The 17,793-nt window shown below is 43.5% G+C and overlaps 1 protein-coding gene across 2 annotated transcripts in view; it reads left to right on the top strand.

The window, feature by feature from the left end:
- Positions 1–15,301, top strand: part of tnpo1 (transportin 1) — a 66,155-nt gene extending 50,854 nt beyond the window's left edge. The window contains exons 15-25 of one of the 2 annotated variants that reach the window (XM_063210274.1): positions 83–169; positions 567–674; positions 867–1,025; positions 2,204–2,291; positions 2,986–3,084; positions 4,831–4,926; positions 7,584–7,659; positions 9,228–9,327; positions 10,989–11,063; positions 13,709–13,849; positions 14,802–15,301. In XM_063210274.1, the coding sequence (XP_063066344.1) occupies positions 83–169; positions 567–674; positions 867–1,025; positions 2,204–2,291; positions 2,986–3,084; positions 4,831–4,926; positions 7,584–7,659; positions 9,228–9,327; positions 10,989–11,063; positions 13,709–13,816 (996 nt within the window). In that variant the 3' untranslated portion in view covers positions 13,817–13,849; positions 14,802–15,301. Of the gene's footprint in view, positions 1–82; positions 170–566; positions 675–866; positions 1,026–2,203; positions 2,292–2,985; positions 3,085–4,830; positions 4,927–7,583; positions 7,660–9,227; positions 9,328–10,988; positions 11,064–13,708; positions 13,860–14,801 lie in introns of both variants that reach the window. The other variant, XM_063210275.1, reaches the window with a different exon arrangement.
- The last annotated feature ends 2,492 nt before the right edge of the window (positions 15,302–17,793 follow it).

Below are 17,793 nucleotides of genomic sequence, written 5' to 3'. Positions count from 1 at the left end.
GTGTGTGTGTGTGTGTGTGTGTGTGTGTGTGTGTGTGTGTGTGTGTGTGTGTGTATCTGTTGCCATGTGTGTGTGTTTGTAGGAGTATATCCAGATGTTGATGCCGCCACTGATTCAGAAGTGGAACCAACTGAAGGACGAGGACAAAGATCTCTTCCCCCTGCTTGAGGTACTCTCTCTCTGTCTGTCTGTCTGTCTGTCTGTCTGTCTGTCTGTCTGTCTGTCTGTCTGTCTGTCTCTCTCTCTCTCTCTCTCTCTCTCTTGCACTGTCTCTCTTTCTGTCTCTCTCTCTCTTTTTCTTTCTCACTCTCTGTCTGCCTGTCTGTCTCTCTCTTGCACTCTCTTGCTGTCTGTCTGTCTGTCTGTCTGTCTCTCTCTCTCTCTCTCTCTCTCTCTCTCTCTCTCTCTCTCTCTCTCTCTCTCTCACGCTTCCCTTCTTCCCAACCATTTTTTTCAGGCAGACAGAAAACTGTCTCATCTCAAACTAAATGACACTGGACAAATTTGTACAAAATGACAAACTTGGATAAATGTGCCCTCTTATCTCTGTGCCCCCTCCCCTCCAGTGCCTGTCGTCTGTAGCCACGGCCCTCCAGAGTGGCTTCCTGCCCTACTGTGAGCCTGTATACCAGCGCTGCGTCAACCTGGTGCAGAAAACACTTGCTCAAGCCATGGTAAACGCAACACACACTTACAAATGCACACACACACACACACACACACACACACACACACACACACACACACACACACACACACACACACACACACACACACACACACACACACACACACAGACACACACACACACACACGGCTTCATATACAGCGTGCAACATATTTTCCTCTGTGTGTGTCTTGTGCAGCTGCATCAGTCCCAGCCTGACGTGTACGAGGCCCCTGATAAGGACTTCATGATCGTGGCCCTGGACCTGCTGAGTGGCCTGGCCGAGGGCCTGGGGGGCAACATCGAGCAGCTGGTGGCACGCAGCACCATCCTGACACTCATGTACCAGTGCATGCAGGTAACCATGACAACACAACTCAACACAGCATCCTGTAACCCTGACAACACATCACAACATCATCCTCACTCTCATGTACCAGTGCATACAGGTAACCATGACAACACAACACAGCATCCTGTAACCCTGACAACACATTACAGAACCATCCTCATACTCATGTACCAGTGCATACAGGTAACCATGACAACACAACACAGCATCCTGTAACCCTGACAACACATCACAACACCATCCTCACTCTCATGTACCAGTGCATACAGGTAACCATGACAACACAACACAGCATCCTGTAACCCTGACAACACATTACAGAACCGTCCTCATACTCATGTGCCAGTGCATGCTGGTAACCATGACAACACAGCCCCATCCTCACACTCATGTACCAGTGCATGCACCACTACTACTACAACAACTACTACTACTACAGCATCCTGTAACCATGACAATAGAGGATCCTGTAACCATGCCAACACACTACTGCTTCCTCGCCCTCTTGTACCAGTGCATGCACGTAACCATGACAACACGCTACTGCATTCTCACCCTCATGTACCGTACCAGTGCACGCACGTAACCATGACAACGCACTACTACAACATCTTGTAACCATGACAACACAGCATGCACCACACTACACCATCCTCACAGTCATGTACCAGTGCATGTATGTAACTATGGAAACACAACCCAGCATCCTATGACCATGCCAGCATACTTCAGCCCCAACCTTACACTTATATACAGTAATATTGATGGCAGCACAGTATCCTCTAACCATGACAATACACTACAGCATCCTCACGCTCATGTACCAGTGCATGAAGGCAACCATGACAACATTGTCAATTGTCACCCTCATATCCCAATGCATGCAGTGTGTCCCAGTGTGTGCGGGATCTGACTTTATTTTCAGCAGAGTTGCGTAAAGTAGAAGTAGAAGTTCTCTTACAGATGTAATTACAGATGTCATTACATGGTTTTAAACTATGCAATATCACACTGCTGGTGTTGTAATTATATCTCTAAGATTACTTTGTTAGTTCTACTCTATGCAATGCTGATTTTCAGCTCTGTGTCGTGATTTCAAGATCAGTTCAGTTTGCATTGAAGTGCGTCATAAAGTACGTCCCTCTGGCAGCTTCCTCATACTTAATGTCCCCTGATGTGTGCAGGACAAAATGCCAGAGGTTCGCCAGAGCTCCTTCGCCCTCCTGGGAGACCTGACCAAGGCCTGCTTCCAGCACGTCAAGCCTTGCATTGGTATGGCATCACTGATTGCAGCACTCCCTCTCTCTCTCTGTCTCTCGCTCTCTCTCTCTCACACACACACACACACACACACACACACACACACACACACACACACACACACACACACACACACACACACACACACACACACACACACACACACACACACACACACATGCTTGGTTGCTCTCTTAATATTTTTCCATATGCATAGTCAGACATAGTGTGTGACAGACTTTTTGAAACTTACTCGTGCAACCATCTTGATACCCAAACTCAGCCACAGTACAGTTATGCACAGGTAGCACCTGTTCATTGTTGAGTCTGCGCGCGCATCAGTTGTATAATGAAAAAAGACGATACTGATGAAGATACTGCAATACATGATACCGCATTACCGTCATTACACAAAACATAATGTTGCATTATGCCTTTGTACAGACGCTTCAAAAGTAGAGAAGACGGGCTCACACTATCGCCTTCATAGGCTATTGTAACAGTTCTTAACTGAGTGCTGAATCCCACGTAAAACATGAATGAGTGAAGCGAAGGAAAACACTCTTTAGATTTTTTCTTTGTTTATTCGCCCAGGAACGTTTCGGGCAGAGCCCTTCTTCAGCATGTAATGGCGTTTGTGGGCGAATAAACAAAGAAAAAATCTGAAGAGGCTACATTTTGTGTTGTTCGTGCTGTGTGTTTTCAGCGGACTTCATGCCAATCCTGGGGACCAATCTGAACCCAGAGCTGATCTCAGTGTGCAACAATGCAACGTGGGCCATCGGAGAGATATCCATTCAGATGGGTGAGCAGGCCATGCCTCTTTTCAGTCAAATAACAACAAAAGAAAGGAAAGATCCACTGGCAAACTCCTAGTGTCATTTTGACACCACAGTACATCACAGTACAGTACATTTACAGTGTATATTTACACAATTGCATTTATGCCTCAACCGTGCAAGAGGGTACCCCAAATTGGTGGCCAAGGTTAGCAGTGTGGCAGGACAACACCATGCTCATGGATGCCGGTATGGTAAGGTGTATGTTGTGCGAGACCACCCAACAACCCACACTGAATCCTGTGACCATCAGATTCCATGTGCTGCTCGCAAATCACTGCTCCAGAGCTGGCTTTAGGATCCTCCATTCCTGTCAGTAGAAGCAGGGGGTCCTAGGTGCACTGCAGTAACATATATGTTGTATAATATTCTGCGAACTCTTGCTCATAAAAGAGCAGCAGGCATTTAATCTCAGCCAAGGATCAAGTCCTTAACTGAACACTGGTTTTAATCCTCTGTTGGGGAAATAGCGGATGCAGAACCAAAAAAAGATGTCCGAGGTACAGTAGACTTAAAAGGGGCTTAGGGCGCTCAGGAGACTATTGGTAATGTTAGTCAGATGACTTTCAGAGAGGAAGATACCGCACACTCTTGTCCATCGTGCTGAATTTTATTTACAGAAACAACGATTTACCGCAACATTGTTTCTGTAAATAAAATTCAGCACGATGGACAAGAGTGTGCGGTATCTTCCTCTCTGAAAGTGATCTTGCACCCGCTACCTGCACCCCGAAAACTCTGTGCGTTGGTTTCCTCTTCCAAATGTTAGTCAGATGCCCATCTGTTTTGGATGAAGGAAAGATCCAACAAAGAAAGAAATAGCAGAGGCGCAGCCATTGCCTCAGTGTCTTGGCATTTGTTCTCCTTCTTTTAGATTGTCAGTGAATTTCGGTCACTTAAGTAATATTGAGTAAATAATTCGTCTTTTATATAATATATTATAATATATGATGTAAATAATATTATATTTGTGCTTCTGTAAAAGTGGCAGCACCCTGTATTATCAGTGAAAGTAGGCTACATAGTCCAGTGTAACACACAGTATAGGCAAGCCATATGCACGCACATATGCATGCACATGCACACACAGTTACACACTGACTGTGACAAGCTGCCATGTACGGTGCCATGTGGTTCAGTGTCTTGCTCAAGGACACTTCGACCCAGCGAGGAGGAGGAGGAAACCCACTGACATTGTATCAGAAAGGCGTCCTGTCGCTTGGCCGTTTCAACATTTATTCTAGGAAAGGCGTGCTCTCGAATACAATTCATGCATTTATTACCTCCGCCAAGGAGGTGATGTTTTCGGTCGTGTTGGTTTGTCTGTTTGTTTGTCTGTTGAGTTGTTGGAAATGACAAAAGGAACAAGTAATAACTTGTAGCCTGAATTGGGGCTTTTCTATAACAAATGTACTGAGCCATTTCCTCGTTCACAGAGACTTTTTTTTTTTAAAAGCAATCCTCAAATAACACTTTCTACATCTCCTGAGCCTCTGAACTTCTGTCAATCCAGTGGAATGCAGCAGACAAGAGCGCACGGAACATCTAAACTGTTTTGTATTATACACACCAACTGTCTGCCCCTCTCTCTCTCTCTCTCTCTCTCTCTCTCTCTCTCTCTCTCTCTCTCTCTCTCTCTCACACACGTACACACGTGTGCAGGCTATTGAGTGACTGTAATTATTATTTTTTCTCTCCCACTGTGCCTCCAGGTGCCGACATGCAGCCCTACGTTGCTATGGTATTGCACCAGCTGATAGAGATCATTAACAGGCCCAACACCCCAAAGACCCTGCTGGAGAACACAGGTACCACTGGGGGGCGCTAGATACAAGCTGTCCCCTCAGCAGCAGTGGGGTGGAGGTGTACAACCAACCCAGCCCCACTATCCGCACCCAACCCCCTCGATCTCGATCCCCTGCTCTCTCCCTTGGCCCCCCCCTCTATGCCCCCTGCCCCCCTCCTCCTTCCTACCTGACCACCCCCTCGAACCCAGCCTTGCTCATTCAGCTCATACTATACACACCTCCACGACTGGCTCTCACAAGATTCTGACGACTGAATTTGGCAGGGGGTGTCATCTTTATGTTCTCCTGATCCTATGTTCCTTGGTTAGTTTAAAAAAGGTTAGGGTTAGGGATGGGATTTATTCTAGGAATGGCTAAACCTTTATTTTCCAGTGCTCACATAGTGCTCAATGTCTGGTGATTACATTTTAGAAGACTACCTTGCGTTATGTGACACTTTTAAAAACTACAGCGATTGTCATCCAAAGTCTACTGGGGAACATAGGACCCAGGTAACATGGGTAAGCTCCACTAGATCCTAACAGCTAGCCTCTAAGCTACCACAGAGCTGGCGAGTCTGAAAGGGAGCTGTGGCAGGTCCATGACGACTGCATCCGTTTCAGAACTAGCCGCTAATTGTTGACTAGCCAGAACTAGCGCTAACTGTTGATACCAAAGAACACAAACCCAAGCTCAAGCTCCAGGGTCTATTTTCCCTCTATTGGGCAGCACATAATTTTCCCAATTGTAATGTAACACATAGCAATGCTCTCCAAAGGGGATTTAGTTCTTAAAAAGTGACAAAAATGACCAAATTGTCTTCAGGAATGAGACCAATACTTAAATGTTTTCTGGTACCGTTCTGCATGGAGTCTTTTGAGAGCCAGTTTTGAAGGTGGAAAGAGAAGACTGATGTTTCTCTGCAAGTGTCAGACCAGTAGCCTTATAGGTAACATACTATATAGCGTCTTAAGTTAGGAGCTAAGCCATGGACCATTCAAACACCTTACAGAACCACTCTCAGGTATACACGCAGTCAAACTATAGCCCAGACATGTTAGAGAACCACTCTAATAATATGATATCTCCTGTAGCTTACTGTAGTAGATTAATGTTCATAATAAATACTATATGGATGCTAAACACCTAGCTTGCTAAACACCTACCTCATATGAATGACCCATTCAGGAAAATGAATCATGCACGTAGTCGTGTGTGGAGAGGAAAGATATAAGACAATCACATTGATTCGTGCTATACTTCGTTATCTGTACGCGTTATACCAGGCACCTATTCAGTAGACACACTGCATAGACCAGGTCAATACGCCTAGTTGTAAATACTGTACTAACATGAAGGGTGGAGTGTAACACTTGAAACTAACCCCAGGGAATATAGGGCATTTGTAGATGTGTTCCTGTTTGTCAGTTTATTTCTTTGTTTTTTAGTTATTGTTCTTTAAATGTGAATGCATATATGCCAATAGATGTTGAATGTTGTTTACTGAAGGATGGCAAATGTTTGATGCAGGATATCTGATTTGACGCCTGACTAAATTATCTGTTAATTCAATTATCTTTTTTAGTAGATATCAATATAACAGTTCAATCAATCTCAATCACTTTATGTAAGTACGTAATCAATTCTAACTACTATTTGAATCCATGTCGTCTCTTTGTAGAGAAGTGAGCAATATTCACTGGTTTTGGTCATGCAGCATTTCTATGCATTTTGCAGCATATTCTCTCCCATAGTTTGGTAGAGGAACAGGCAATATGCCGTTATGCAAATGGGAGGTGCTTCAGCAGATATTGAAACCCCTCCCACCATTGTCTGTCGCCTTGGATCAGCCTATCCTGCACTGAACTCTGTTCTCTGTAGAGCCAATCATCTGCTTTCTGCATGTCTCATTGGATTGTTCATAAATGCCTGTTCTTTAATGAGAATGTTGCATAGTTCTGTGTCTCTCAAACGTAGGTCTACCTCCTCTGTTCCTATGTTCTGCATACGCACCTGATGACTTCTAGTCCTCCATGTAGTTGCCTTAGAGTACTATGTTCTTTATGTTCCATTTGTTTTTTTTTAAAAAAAAGAAAAAAAGTATGTCTGTACATTTGCACTTCTTATGGAAAGATTAACCTTTTGGAGAGTTTAAGGGAGTTAACCTCAGAAAGCTGTGGAAATGGTTTATATGCACATGACAGCCTAGTTACTGGCTTAAGTATAAACAAATCAGCAATTCAAGTTATCCCCTTTACACTTGAGGGTGACAAGATCCTCTTTGGATACCTACACAAGTCTGTCAAGCAATAATGTAGGTATTTGTAATGATAATCACTGTGACTTGTCAGAAATGGTTTTAATGGTCACATGAGGGAGCTTTCTGAGCCTTCTCCCTTAAACGATGTGTTTGTATGTATGTTAGATTTTTTTTCATACTTGACATTGTGCCCGTCTAGTCTGGGGCTGAGAGAACACTAGGCAAATCTTGTGTTTATTATCATACACAGATTCTGTTGATTTCTGTTTCTGAGTTGTATGTTTGTTTGTTTGTTTGTTTGTTTGTTTGTTTGTTTGTTTGTTTGTTTGTTTTTCTTTATGTTTTCTCCTCCTCCCCCTCATTCGCTCATGTCTTGGTTGGCGTTTGGTGGTGTATAACCGTGGTTGCGTTACCTTAGCAATAACAATTGGTCGTCTTGGTTACGTTTGTCCTCAAGAGGTGGCTCCCATGCTACAGCAGTTTATAAGACCCTGGTGTGTATTATTCAATCTTTTTTTCATTCATTTTTCTTCTCTGCTCTGGATGTCTGTCTTTCTTATCTCTGTCTCTTGTACCCCCAGTCCCCTCTGTCTCTCTGTCTCTGTCTCTCTCTCTGTCTCTCTCTCTCTCTCTCTCTCTCTCTCTCTCTCTCTCTCTCTCTCTCTCTCTGTCCCTTTGCCATCTTTCCCTCTCTTTTCTTTCTCTTTTCTCTATCTTTTGTCCCCCTCTACCTCCCTCTGTCAGCGTCTCTCTCTCTCTCTACTCCTGTCTTCTCTCTCCCCCTCTCTTTCTCTCAGTCTATCTCACTCTCTTTCTGACACCCCTTTCTTGCTGTCTTTCTCTCTGTCTCTGAACACTGATTCTCCCCTTTTTATTTCCCTCTATCCTCCCCCCCCTCTCTGTCTGCTCTTTTCTGTTTCGTACGAATCAGTCTGAGATCATTGCTGACCATGTGACTAATCACCTTTTTTAGGTCCTGTTTCTTGTTGTTGTTCTTGTGTGGTCCCATTGCCTCAGTAGCACCTCCATGTACCCAGTTATTGATTTCCTTTCAGTTCCTTTACTTCTGTTCTCGTTGTTGACCTGTCGCTACCTAACCACTAATTGAATGCATGGGGTAAGACCTGTCTCGTATATTGCTTGCTGGTTCGAGAGACAGAGAGAAATAAATGCTGCGAACTAAAAAACAGCATTTACAGCCCTTTACCCCCCCCCCCCCTCTTCTTCAGCCTTTTCCAAGGGGGGTACAGTTCCCTTACGATGGACCATGGGTCCTGCAGATGCATGACTGCACCCCCACCCTTACCACCCTCCTCCCCCTGCCCCGGCCAAATAAATCCCATCTGCAACCCCCCCTCTCACCTGAACACTTACAAACTGCAGTGAACTGAGACTAGTCCAGCCTATGGTGCTATCGAGACCTGCGGAGGCAGTCTGCTCACGCTTCAGTAGGTCAGAGAGTAGGCACCAAGGCCAAAACAAGGTCATAGGATGCTCAGCCACGTAGGCACCAAGGCCAAAACAAGGTCATAGGATGCTCAGCCACGTAGGTTTAAAGGGAGTCAGACATTTAATTCAGGTAGTGCATTCTGCATGTGTTTGATGACATACATAGCTCACAGACAGATGAGAAATGCGATATCATATTTAAATGTTTTAAACCTTAAAATAGCACGTAATTTGATTAAAAACATAATGCATATATTTAGATATGGAATAATTTGTAAGTATGTTTCGTTAGAAAGAGATGGATGATTTACTCTTGTGCATGCTTGTGAAAGTGTATTGCTAATGTTTTCCTGTGAATGCTTTACTGCGATGTTAGTACACAGTTTCAATTGTTGACTAAAAGAGTTAAAAAAAAAACAATAGATGACTAGTTTAAATGGACCCAAGGTGCTCTGAGGTCTTTCTTATTTATGATGTGTGGCCAAGTGTCTGAGTGTGTGTGTGAGAGAGAGAGAGAGAAAGAGAGAGAGAGCGAGAGAGAGAGAGAGAGAGAGAGAGAGAGGACTTGCCGTGGGCGCGTCCATTAAAGAGAATCGGCTATTCCTATTGGCAGGTGCACTTCCCTGCGGAACATTCGAGATAATGAGGAGAAGGACTCGGCATTCCGCGGGATTTGCACCATGATCACCGTCAACCCTGGAGGAGTGGTGCAGGTGAGGCGGACCGCGTGTGTGTGTGTGTGTGTGTGTGTGTGTGTGTGTGTGTGTGTGTGTGTGTGTGTGTGTGTGTATAGCTTGTTTGGAACTGTACCATGATCACTCTCTTCCCCGAAGGAGTGGTGCTTGTGGTGGGATTTGAACCTGCAACTCTGTGATCTTCAGTCCAACTCCCTAACCAATACACCACGCCTGCCCACAAGTAGTTATTCATGGTTTTCGTGTTTTTTTGGGTTACCACGAAACCCACAATGAACCATGGTTATTCATAGTTTTCGTGTTTTTTTTGGGCGTGGTTTTTAACCTCGGTTTGAAACAATGGTTAGTTGTCATGGTAAAACGATGGTTAAAACATAGTCAGGAACAAATGTTTTCATGGTTACCCAAAAAACTTACCATGGTAGAACCATGACTACTACATAAAAACCATGGTAGATTTTCGTAAGGGTTCTCAGTCTCTGCTCTAGTTCATCCCAAAGGTGTTGTATTGGGTTCAGGTTAGGACGCTGTGCAGGTCAGTCAAGTTCATCCATAGCATACTATGTCGTCCATGTCTTTATGGAACTTGGTTTGTGCTCTGGTGCACAGTCATGTTGGAAGAGGATTGGTTCCACAACGTTGGGAGCATGACATTTTCAAAAATGTTTTGGTATCCTGAGACATTCAACGTTCCTGATAAGGATACAAAAAACATTTTGGACAATTCCATATTCCCAATGTTGTGGGAACAGTTTGGAGCGGGTCCCATCCTCTGGGTTAGAAATGGGATGGCAGTTAAGTTTTTATATGTGAGTCAAGGCAGGTTAGCCAATACATTTGGTAATATAGTAGTGTATATCAGGGATGGGCAACTGGAGGCCAAGGGGCCACATGTGACCCGCTTTCTCACTCAATGCGGCCCTTTTGTAGATAAAAACATAACTTTTTTTAAAACCACTACATTATTACATGTTGTAATTATACTGTTGGTCGATAGAGAACATTCTTATTCCTTCCAAACAATTTCGACAGTCATTGAGCAACCAACAGCACCCCGAATTCTGTGAGTTGCAGTCAGATCCCTGGTCATATGGCCCTCCGATGGTGGCATTAAATAAATGTGGCCCTCCTTATCATGAAAGTTGCCCTTCCCTGGTGTATGTAGTGATGTGATGGAGACATAGATATAGATATACAGTACATAGATATCTTAACCGTCATTTGGTTATACCTTATAATGGACATTCAGGCATTCAGGGACATGATAGTGTTGACAACGATTTCCCAACTTTGATAAAGATGTCATCTTTGCTGAATCTGACCATTCCATATCGTCATGTCAGGGAATGCAGCCGAGTAGTCCCGCGCACTTCTGAAAAGTTTGTTATGCATCAAAATTGACTAGGTTCAGACTTACATCAGACTTGGATGACACTTTGAGAAACGGTTGTTCTGAGTTTGTTGTTTGGCTTTGAACTTATGTCATTCCACGTTGGTTCAATGTCAATCTACATTGCTATTCGAGAAAACACTCCCCAAAAGCCAGGAGTTTATTTATTTGTATTTAAGTGGTGCTGTATTCCCCTTCCAGGACTTTATATTTGTTTTTGTATTCACTGTACCGTTCCCCTTTCAGGACCTTATACTCTATGTATGTGGTGCTGTGTTTATCCTTTCAGGACTTCATATTTTTCTGCGATGCCGTGGCATCCTGGGTCAGTCCAAAGGAAGACCTGAGAGACATGTTCTACAAGGTAGCACACACACACACACACACACACACACACACACACACACACACACACACACACACACACACACACACACACACACACACACACACACACACACACACACACACACACACACCAGTACTACAGTGCCATGAGTTGAGTCGGAACCCATTAATCATTAAGATAAATGACTGATTCCTGAGAAAATGGCTAAAACAGGTTGTGCAGTGAATGTATTGGCCAAGCTCCCCATGTTTTACATTTTTCAGAAAATGGCCTCTTTCTTGGTTTTGTCACCAGCGTCAGACAGAATTAGAAGTAAAAAAAACATGTTTACTTAACCCTATCGCGCCGGATGCATCATATATGTCTCATCAAATTCAAAGCCCTCTCCACGCTGACACAAAAAAAAATCGATCTGAAAAACATCCTGCGTGTCATTTCCAAACGTCCTGCAGTACACGGAAACCGCCACAAGAGAGCAGCGGTCGACAACAAGTTGACCACAGCTCGGCGAAAAACAGGAAAATGGGGTAGAAGCGGTTTCCCTGACCGACGCTGAGATTTCGTCAAATTGCATAAGGTTTGTGTACAAATTTCCGAAATATAACTCTACATTCTTTAATTTGAACACTTGCTTTGTGCAATTAAGCAAGGAAGAGTTTATATTTTTACACCGTGTTGCAGAGAGATCGTGCTAAAACTGATGAGACATATAAGCACCATCCGGCGGTGGCAGGAAGTCAGCCATCAATGCATTTGCTCCATAGGGAAACTTACAAAGCACACCACAACGATCGTTTAACAAAACACACAAGTTTTTTTACTTCAAGACAAAGATATTGCCTTAAGAAACAGGTTTTACTTGCAATTTTGAAAATGTAATGCAAAATGTTGAAATTATGATCTCGTAAAAAATGCATTGAAGTGAATGGAGAAATGGTCCAATTGTAGTAATGGACCCATATATTCAAATTACACATCAAAAATGAATAATGATCTATATTACACTCATAAATAGGTTGTTGAGCATTCGATCAGCTATGTTTTTACATAGATTTTAAAAAATTACCCAACCAGGCTGTGGGAAATGTAAAATATGGTCCTGCTAAAACAAGGATAGGCTTAAAAAAATGGCAGGATCTCACTAAATATTTAAAGATAATCCTCAAATTAAATTGTCTGACAACTTTTTTAAATTAAAAAAAAGTTGTAAATGCATTAAAAGTCATTTTTCAATGGTCATGAAATTGGAATTTTCATTCATTAAAAGCCTGATGCATCATATATGATGCATTAAATATCTCAGCGACCTTAACAAAATTTTGAATTTTTTTTTTACATTTCTTATAAGGGACCAATATTGAAGCAAATTCCAAAAAATTAGAATTTTCTCTCATTGCTTTCATGGTTCAGGTTTCACAGGGTTAATTTAAGTGAATTACTTTTACAATTCAACATAATTGTAGATACTTATTGGAAGCATATTCTTAAAACTTGTCAAAAACATGTAAAACACATGCTTTTTTGTGAACTACATCAGATGTCACCACCGTCAGGTTTTGTGACAAAAAACCCTCCAAATGCACCTCAGTGGAGGCTAGAGTATAAGTTTGGCTCACAATTATTACTAACATGTCTGGTAATGTTTCATTAACCAGTACAATTTAGTAAAATATGGAGGTGACATCTGACGGTGTGAGACAAAAAAAACACTTTTACATATTGTGCATTTTTTGCTCACATTAGCCACTTCGTTTTCGCTCTGTTTCTTAGGGGCTTCATACCGCATCTGAAAAAGTATATATAATTAACATTAATTTAACATAATACTATTAAAACCCCCGACGGTGTTGACAGTTTATGGTTGGGACAGTACCAGTGTCCAAACAAATTAACAAATTGAGGAGAAATTAGTAAATTTACAGGAGCTTCAGTGATGGTGAAGTATTCAGTAGAGCTGAAGGTTTGAAAAGGGGTCCTAAGTAATGACAATGACCTTGTCCATCCCTGATTTTATTGTCTTTTTTAAGAAAATCTGACGGTGGTGACCAATATGCTGGACACACTTTGAGCAATCAGAAAATAATAGTAAATATTGTTTTACACGCACTATGTGCATATCTGCAGAACCACTTCAATATGGACTTTCACATCATTGTGATATTATTCAATAATATCAGTGATTTTTACATTTTAAGTCAATTGAAATGATGATGTCTGTCCTTGGGACAGATGTTTTTACAGGGTGTGGGCAGCTTTATAGCCATGAAAAGTAATAAAATTACACTTAAATGTTTCAAACGACTGTACATTTGTGTAACAGACCCCTGGGTCTTTACCTGGATTCATTTTGTTCATGAAAGTGTAGTTTATTTTCAACAGAATTGGCAGTTTATTGTAGAGACATGTTTTAGCCGCTTTCTCAAGAATCAGTGAAATGACTGTGTGTGTGTGTGTGTGTGTGTGTGTGTGTGTGTGTGTGTGTGTGTGTGTGTGTGTGTGTGTGTGTGTGTGTGTGTGTGTGTGTGTGTGTGTGTGTGTGTGTGTGTGTGTGTGTGTGTGTGTGTGCGTGCATGTTTGTGTGTTTCTTTCCATGTGTGTGTTTCTGTGTGTATGGTTCTGTGTGTGTGTGTCTGTCTGTCTGTCTGTCTGTCTGTCTTCAGATTCTGCACGGCTTCAAGAACCAGGTGGGTGAGGAGAACTGGGTACGGTTCTCAGATCAGTTCCCGCTCCCCCTGAAGGAACGCCTGGCCACCTTCTACGGAGTCTAGCTAGTTCCCCTGGCAACAGACAGGCCTCAGGAGGTGAGGGAGGGTGTGTGTTTGTGTGTGTGTGTGTGTGTGTGCGTGTGTGTGTGTGTGTGTGCATGTGTGTGTGCGTGCGTGCATCCCAGTGTGTGTGTGTGTGTGTATTTGTGTATGTGTGTGTTTGCGCATGTGTGCATGTGCGTCTGTGTGCATGCGTGTGTGTGTGTGTGTGTGCGTGCGTGTGTGTGCGTGCCTGCATGCCAGTATGTGTGTGTGTGTGAGAGTGTGTGTTTGTGTGTTTGTGTATTCATGTGTGTGCATGCGCGTGCATGTGTGTGTGTGTGTGTGTGTGTGTGTGTGTGTGTGTGTGTGTGTGTGTGTGTGTGTGTGTGTGTGTGTGTGTGTGTGTGTGTGTGTATACACGTCTCTGTGAGAGACAAGCCCGTGAAAGGAATGAGTGGAGGCATTTTTCTGCCTGCTTGTTACCATGGCAACAGGGCTGTTTTTTTGGAATGGGGGGTAGGGGTTGGGATTACGGGTGCTGTTGCCATGGTGATCTGTTTTAGGAGTGGGCTAGCTGGGATTATTTTCCTCAGTACTCAGTGGAACTTTCACAGGTGCACTGTGTCCTGGAGCCCAGCATTTAACCCTTTTCTTTCTCTCTCTCTCTCTCTCTCTCTCTCTCTCTCTGTACTTTGTCCTTGTCCTTTCTCCCTTTCTCTTTTCCCTTTCTATGCTCTCTCTTCTCTCTTCCTTCCTGCTGCTCTCTACTATTTTATTCTCCAACTGCCCTTTCTCCCCTTGTTTTTTCCTCTTTGTTCTCTTTTTCTTTGCTCTTTTTTCTTCCCTACTCACCAAACTATTTCTGCACCTTTTTCTCCCTGCACCCCCCACTGACCATGCTCCTCTCTCTTTTTTCTGTTTTTATCAACCCTCATATCTCTCTCTCTCTCTCTCTCTCTCTCTCTCTCTCTCTCTCTCTCTCTCCCCCCCCTCTCTCTCTCTGCAGGTCATTCTCCATGGAAGTGAACCCGGAAGCCTCTGATACCCAGGGAGCATGTTACCCTTTGCTGGGGGAAGGGTGGTGTAGCTGGGGAGGGGGGAGGGATAGGGCCCCCCGGAGCCCCTCCGGCCCGTACGGATGGGGTTGGGTGGGGGAGGGAGGTGTGGGTGGTGGCGTTCGGCTGGCCGTGTCAGCGGTGGGTGGATAAACACGGGGAAAACACGTGGGAACCCCCAAATCTCCAAAACACGGGGAAATACGGGGGGAGCTCCCTCAATACTCCAAACACGGGGGAAACGGGGGAACCCCCCCAATACGCCAAACACGGACACTCAGCCAACTCTACAGTGGGAGGATAAAAAAACGGAAAAAAAAACTTTCACCATTTCACCGTGGCACGATCCCGATGACGCAACGCAATGAGATGCGACACATCCAATCCACGCACGCACACAAGACGTCTCCCTTTCGTCTTTCTCCACCAACTAAATATCAGCAGCACTCTTTGGTGCTGTTTTTTGGGGGGGAGGGTAGGCGGGTGGGGTGGATGCAACAAAATCTAAATCATGGGAAAGGGACGTAAGAAGAAAAAAAACAGCAAACAAAGTGAAAGTAAGGAGAGGAGAGAGAAGCAGAAGTTGAAATCTCTGGGTGTCAGCGTTGTTCTCGGGTAACCCGTTGGGTTCAAGTGTTTTTTTTAATGTTTGTGGTAAAGGAAGTGCCTACTGTGCAACCTAACTCTTAAGTGTAATGCTAAATAGGAGAATTATACAAAATCAAGATCCAACAGCTTTGTGTCTTCTAGGAACGTAAACCTACAGTAATATGGAAGGGGATAAGGGGGTGGGTCGGGCGGCCCTAAGGCTAACTTAATCATCCCATGATAAGGTAATTAGCATGGAAACGGGGGATAGTTTAAACTACAAAAATGCATGATGATGATGATGAAGAATCTATAGTGCAAACTGCCCTTTTGCAGATTTGAGTGTATGCCCTCAATCAGTACAGTATAGTTGCAACTGTATACAGTGCTCAGCAATACCTGGTTAAGTAAGAGCAGTACTTCATTAAGAAACATACTGGAGGTATCGAGCCCGATTTTACCATCCCCTCTTCTTCGTCGAATTCGTACCAAGTGTGTGGAGCCGGAGTTCTGGAAGGGGTTTTGGACTTGTTTGGTCTTGTTATTCATTATCGTTGGTTCAGTACCATGTACAAATGTCAGCGATTGATTAAAATAGGACGCACATTTAAAATGTCACCCTCCCTCCACCGAACGATTCTCAATGTGGCCGTTCCAGATGCTCTGTAGGAGTGAAATGAGAAGGGATCGTAAAATCAGGCAAGGAGGTTTCTCCCAGCCTGCCACTGTTGTTACTGTAATAGTGACGGGTCTAGAGAACTCTCCTACTCATTCATACTCATCACAAGCAGCGCTGTCTGCGTGTCGATAAGAGATTAATAAAATACTGTGCTATCTTTAGGACAACACAACCATTGATTGCAACATAGCATACACTTGTGCAACATATATATTTTCTGTTTGCATTATTTGATCATTGTGCTTGAAAGTGAGCTGTCTTAAGTGATGATTATAAAATGGCATGCCGTAATGGAAGCATTCACGCTGTACGTCAGCGAAGTGCAGTGCTTTACCTGTGTGCGTGCGTGTGTGTGTGTGTGTGTGTGTGTGTGTGTGTGTGTGTGTGTGTCTATGTGTCTATATGTGAGACGACTGTGAAGTGCATCACTCGTGTGCGTGTGTGTGTGTATGCGCACGTGTGTGTGTGTGTGTGTGTGTGTGTGTGTGCGTGCGCAAGTGTTAGTGCATAAGTTTGTAAAGTTATCCTTTGTCTGCTGCTCAGTGCGTGTGAAATTGCTCTAACTGTGAAGTGTGCGTACATCTTATCTGCTATTCTGTGTGTGCGTGTGTCTGCGGAGAAAGTAAAGCGTACGGGTGTAGAGGGGGCCACAAATGTGTCAGTGAATCCTCCCCTCTACCCTTTTCCTGTGTGAGCTGTACCGTCTCAACATGTGGCTATTTCCAGTCTGATAAGTAACTGTAGGCTTGTCATAGTAGTCTATGGATGTCTCTTGGCGTGTCATAGTGTTCTACGATTGGCTTATCATTAGTAGTATGTCAATGACTGTAAAAACGATGGACAGTGTGTCTCACATCCTCTCTTCTTTAGAAACAAAACAAACAGTCCTGTACCAGGTCCTGGTATAGTTTGCACTAGTGAGTGCTTCTTTAAAGACAGATTCTGCTTGTTAAACACATAATTGGCCTTGCACACCGGAAAATCGATCTATACACTTGATTTTTGACTAAATATACACTGCTCATCATTCTTAGGTCATTGCTTGCGTACTGTAGCTATGAGTTCCTGTTGTGGCTGTGAACGTCTGCTTTTGCTTCGGTGAAGAGTGATGGTCTCTTGGATGCCTGGCTGTGCTGTGTGTCATTTGGAGGTTTTTGATTGGCTGTGCTGTTTCTATGCAGGGTACCGGTTCATGCATGTAGGGTGGCCCACTGACCAATCACAATAGGTGTGTGGTCTTTGAACCAACCAATCAGATACAGGAGAAAATATAAAGAAAATGGAACTGTACTTTTCAGCTATTCTATTCCTAACTTACAATACTTGCTGGCTTAGGGCTTTGTGCTTTAGTGCATAAGTCTTCTGGTTGGCCTCAAATGCAGGGGTGCCGTGCCATTTCTCCAACCTTCAACCACCTTCCTCAACACCTAATTTCACTGTTGCTGCGTTACCATTTAGACCCTGTTTACACATATATGGATATTTTTGTATGAACATCCGTCTGGGAGTTTCAGTTATCTCCTCTTAAAACTATGGTTTTAAAACTACCCTTTTTAGGAAGCTAAAATGCTCCTGTTATGAGGGTGTGTTTTTATCCACATGCCGTGTTTAAACGTAGACGGATAAAAATATGTGTGCTTTTAAAAATATCTGCATATGTGTAACCAATGCCTAAG

This window comes from Engraulis encrasicolus, chromosome 11, assembly GCF_034702125.1.
Source record: "Engraulis encrasicolus isolate BLACKSEA-1 chromosome 11, IST_EnEncr_1.0, whole genome shotgun sequence".
NCBI classification, from domain to species: domain Eukaryota; kingdom Metazoa; phylum Chordata; class Actinopteri; order Clupeiformes; family Engraulidae; genus Engraulis; species Engraulis encrasicolus.
This window is presented reverse-complemented; position numbering and strand designations above follow the sequence as displayed.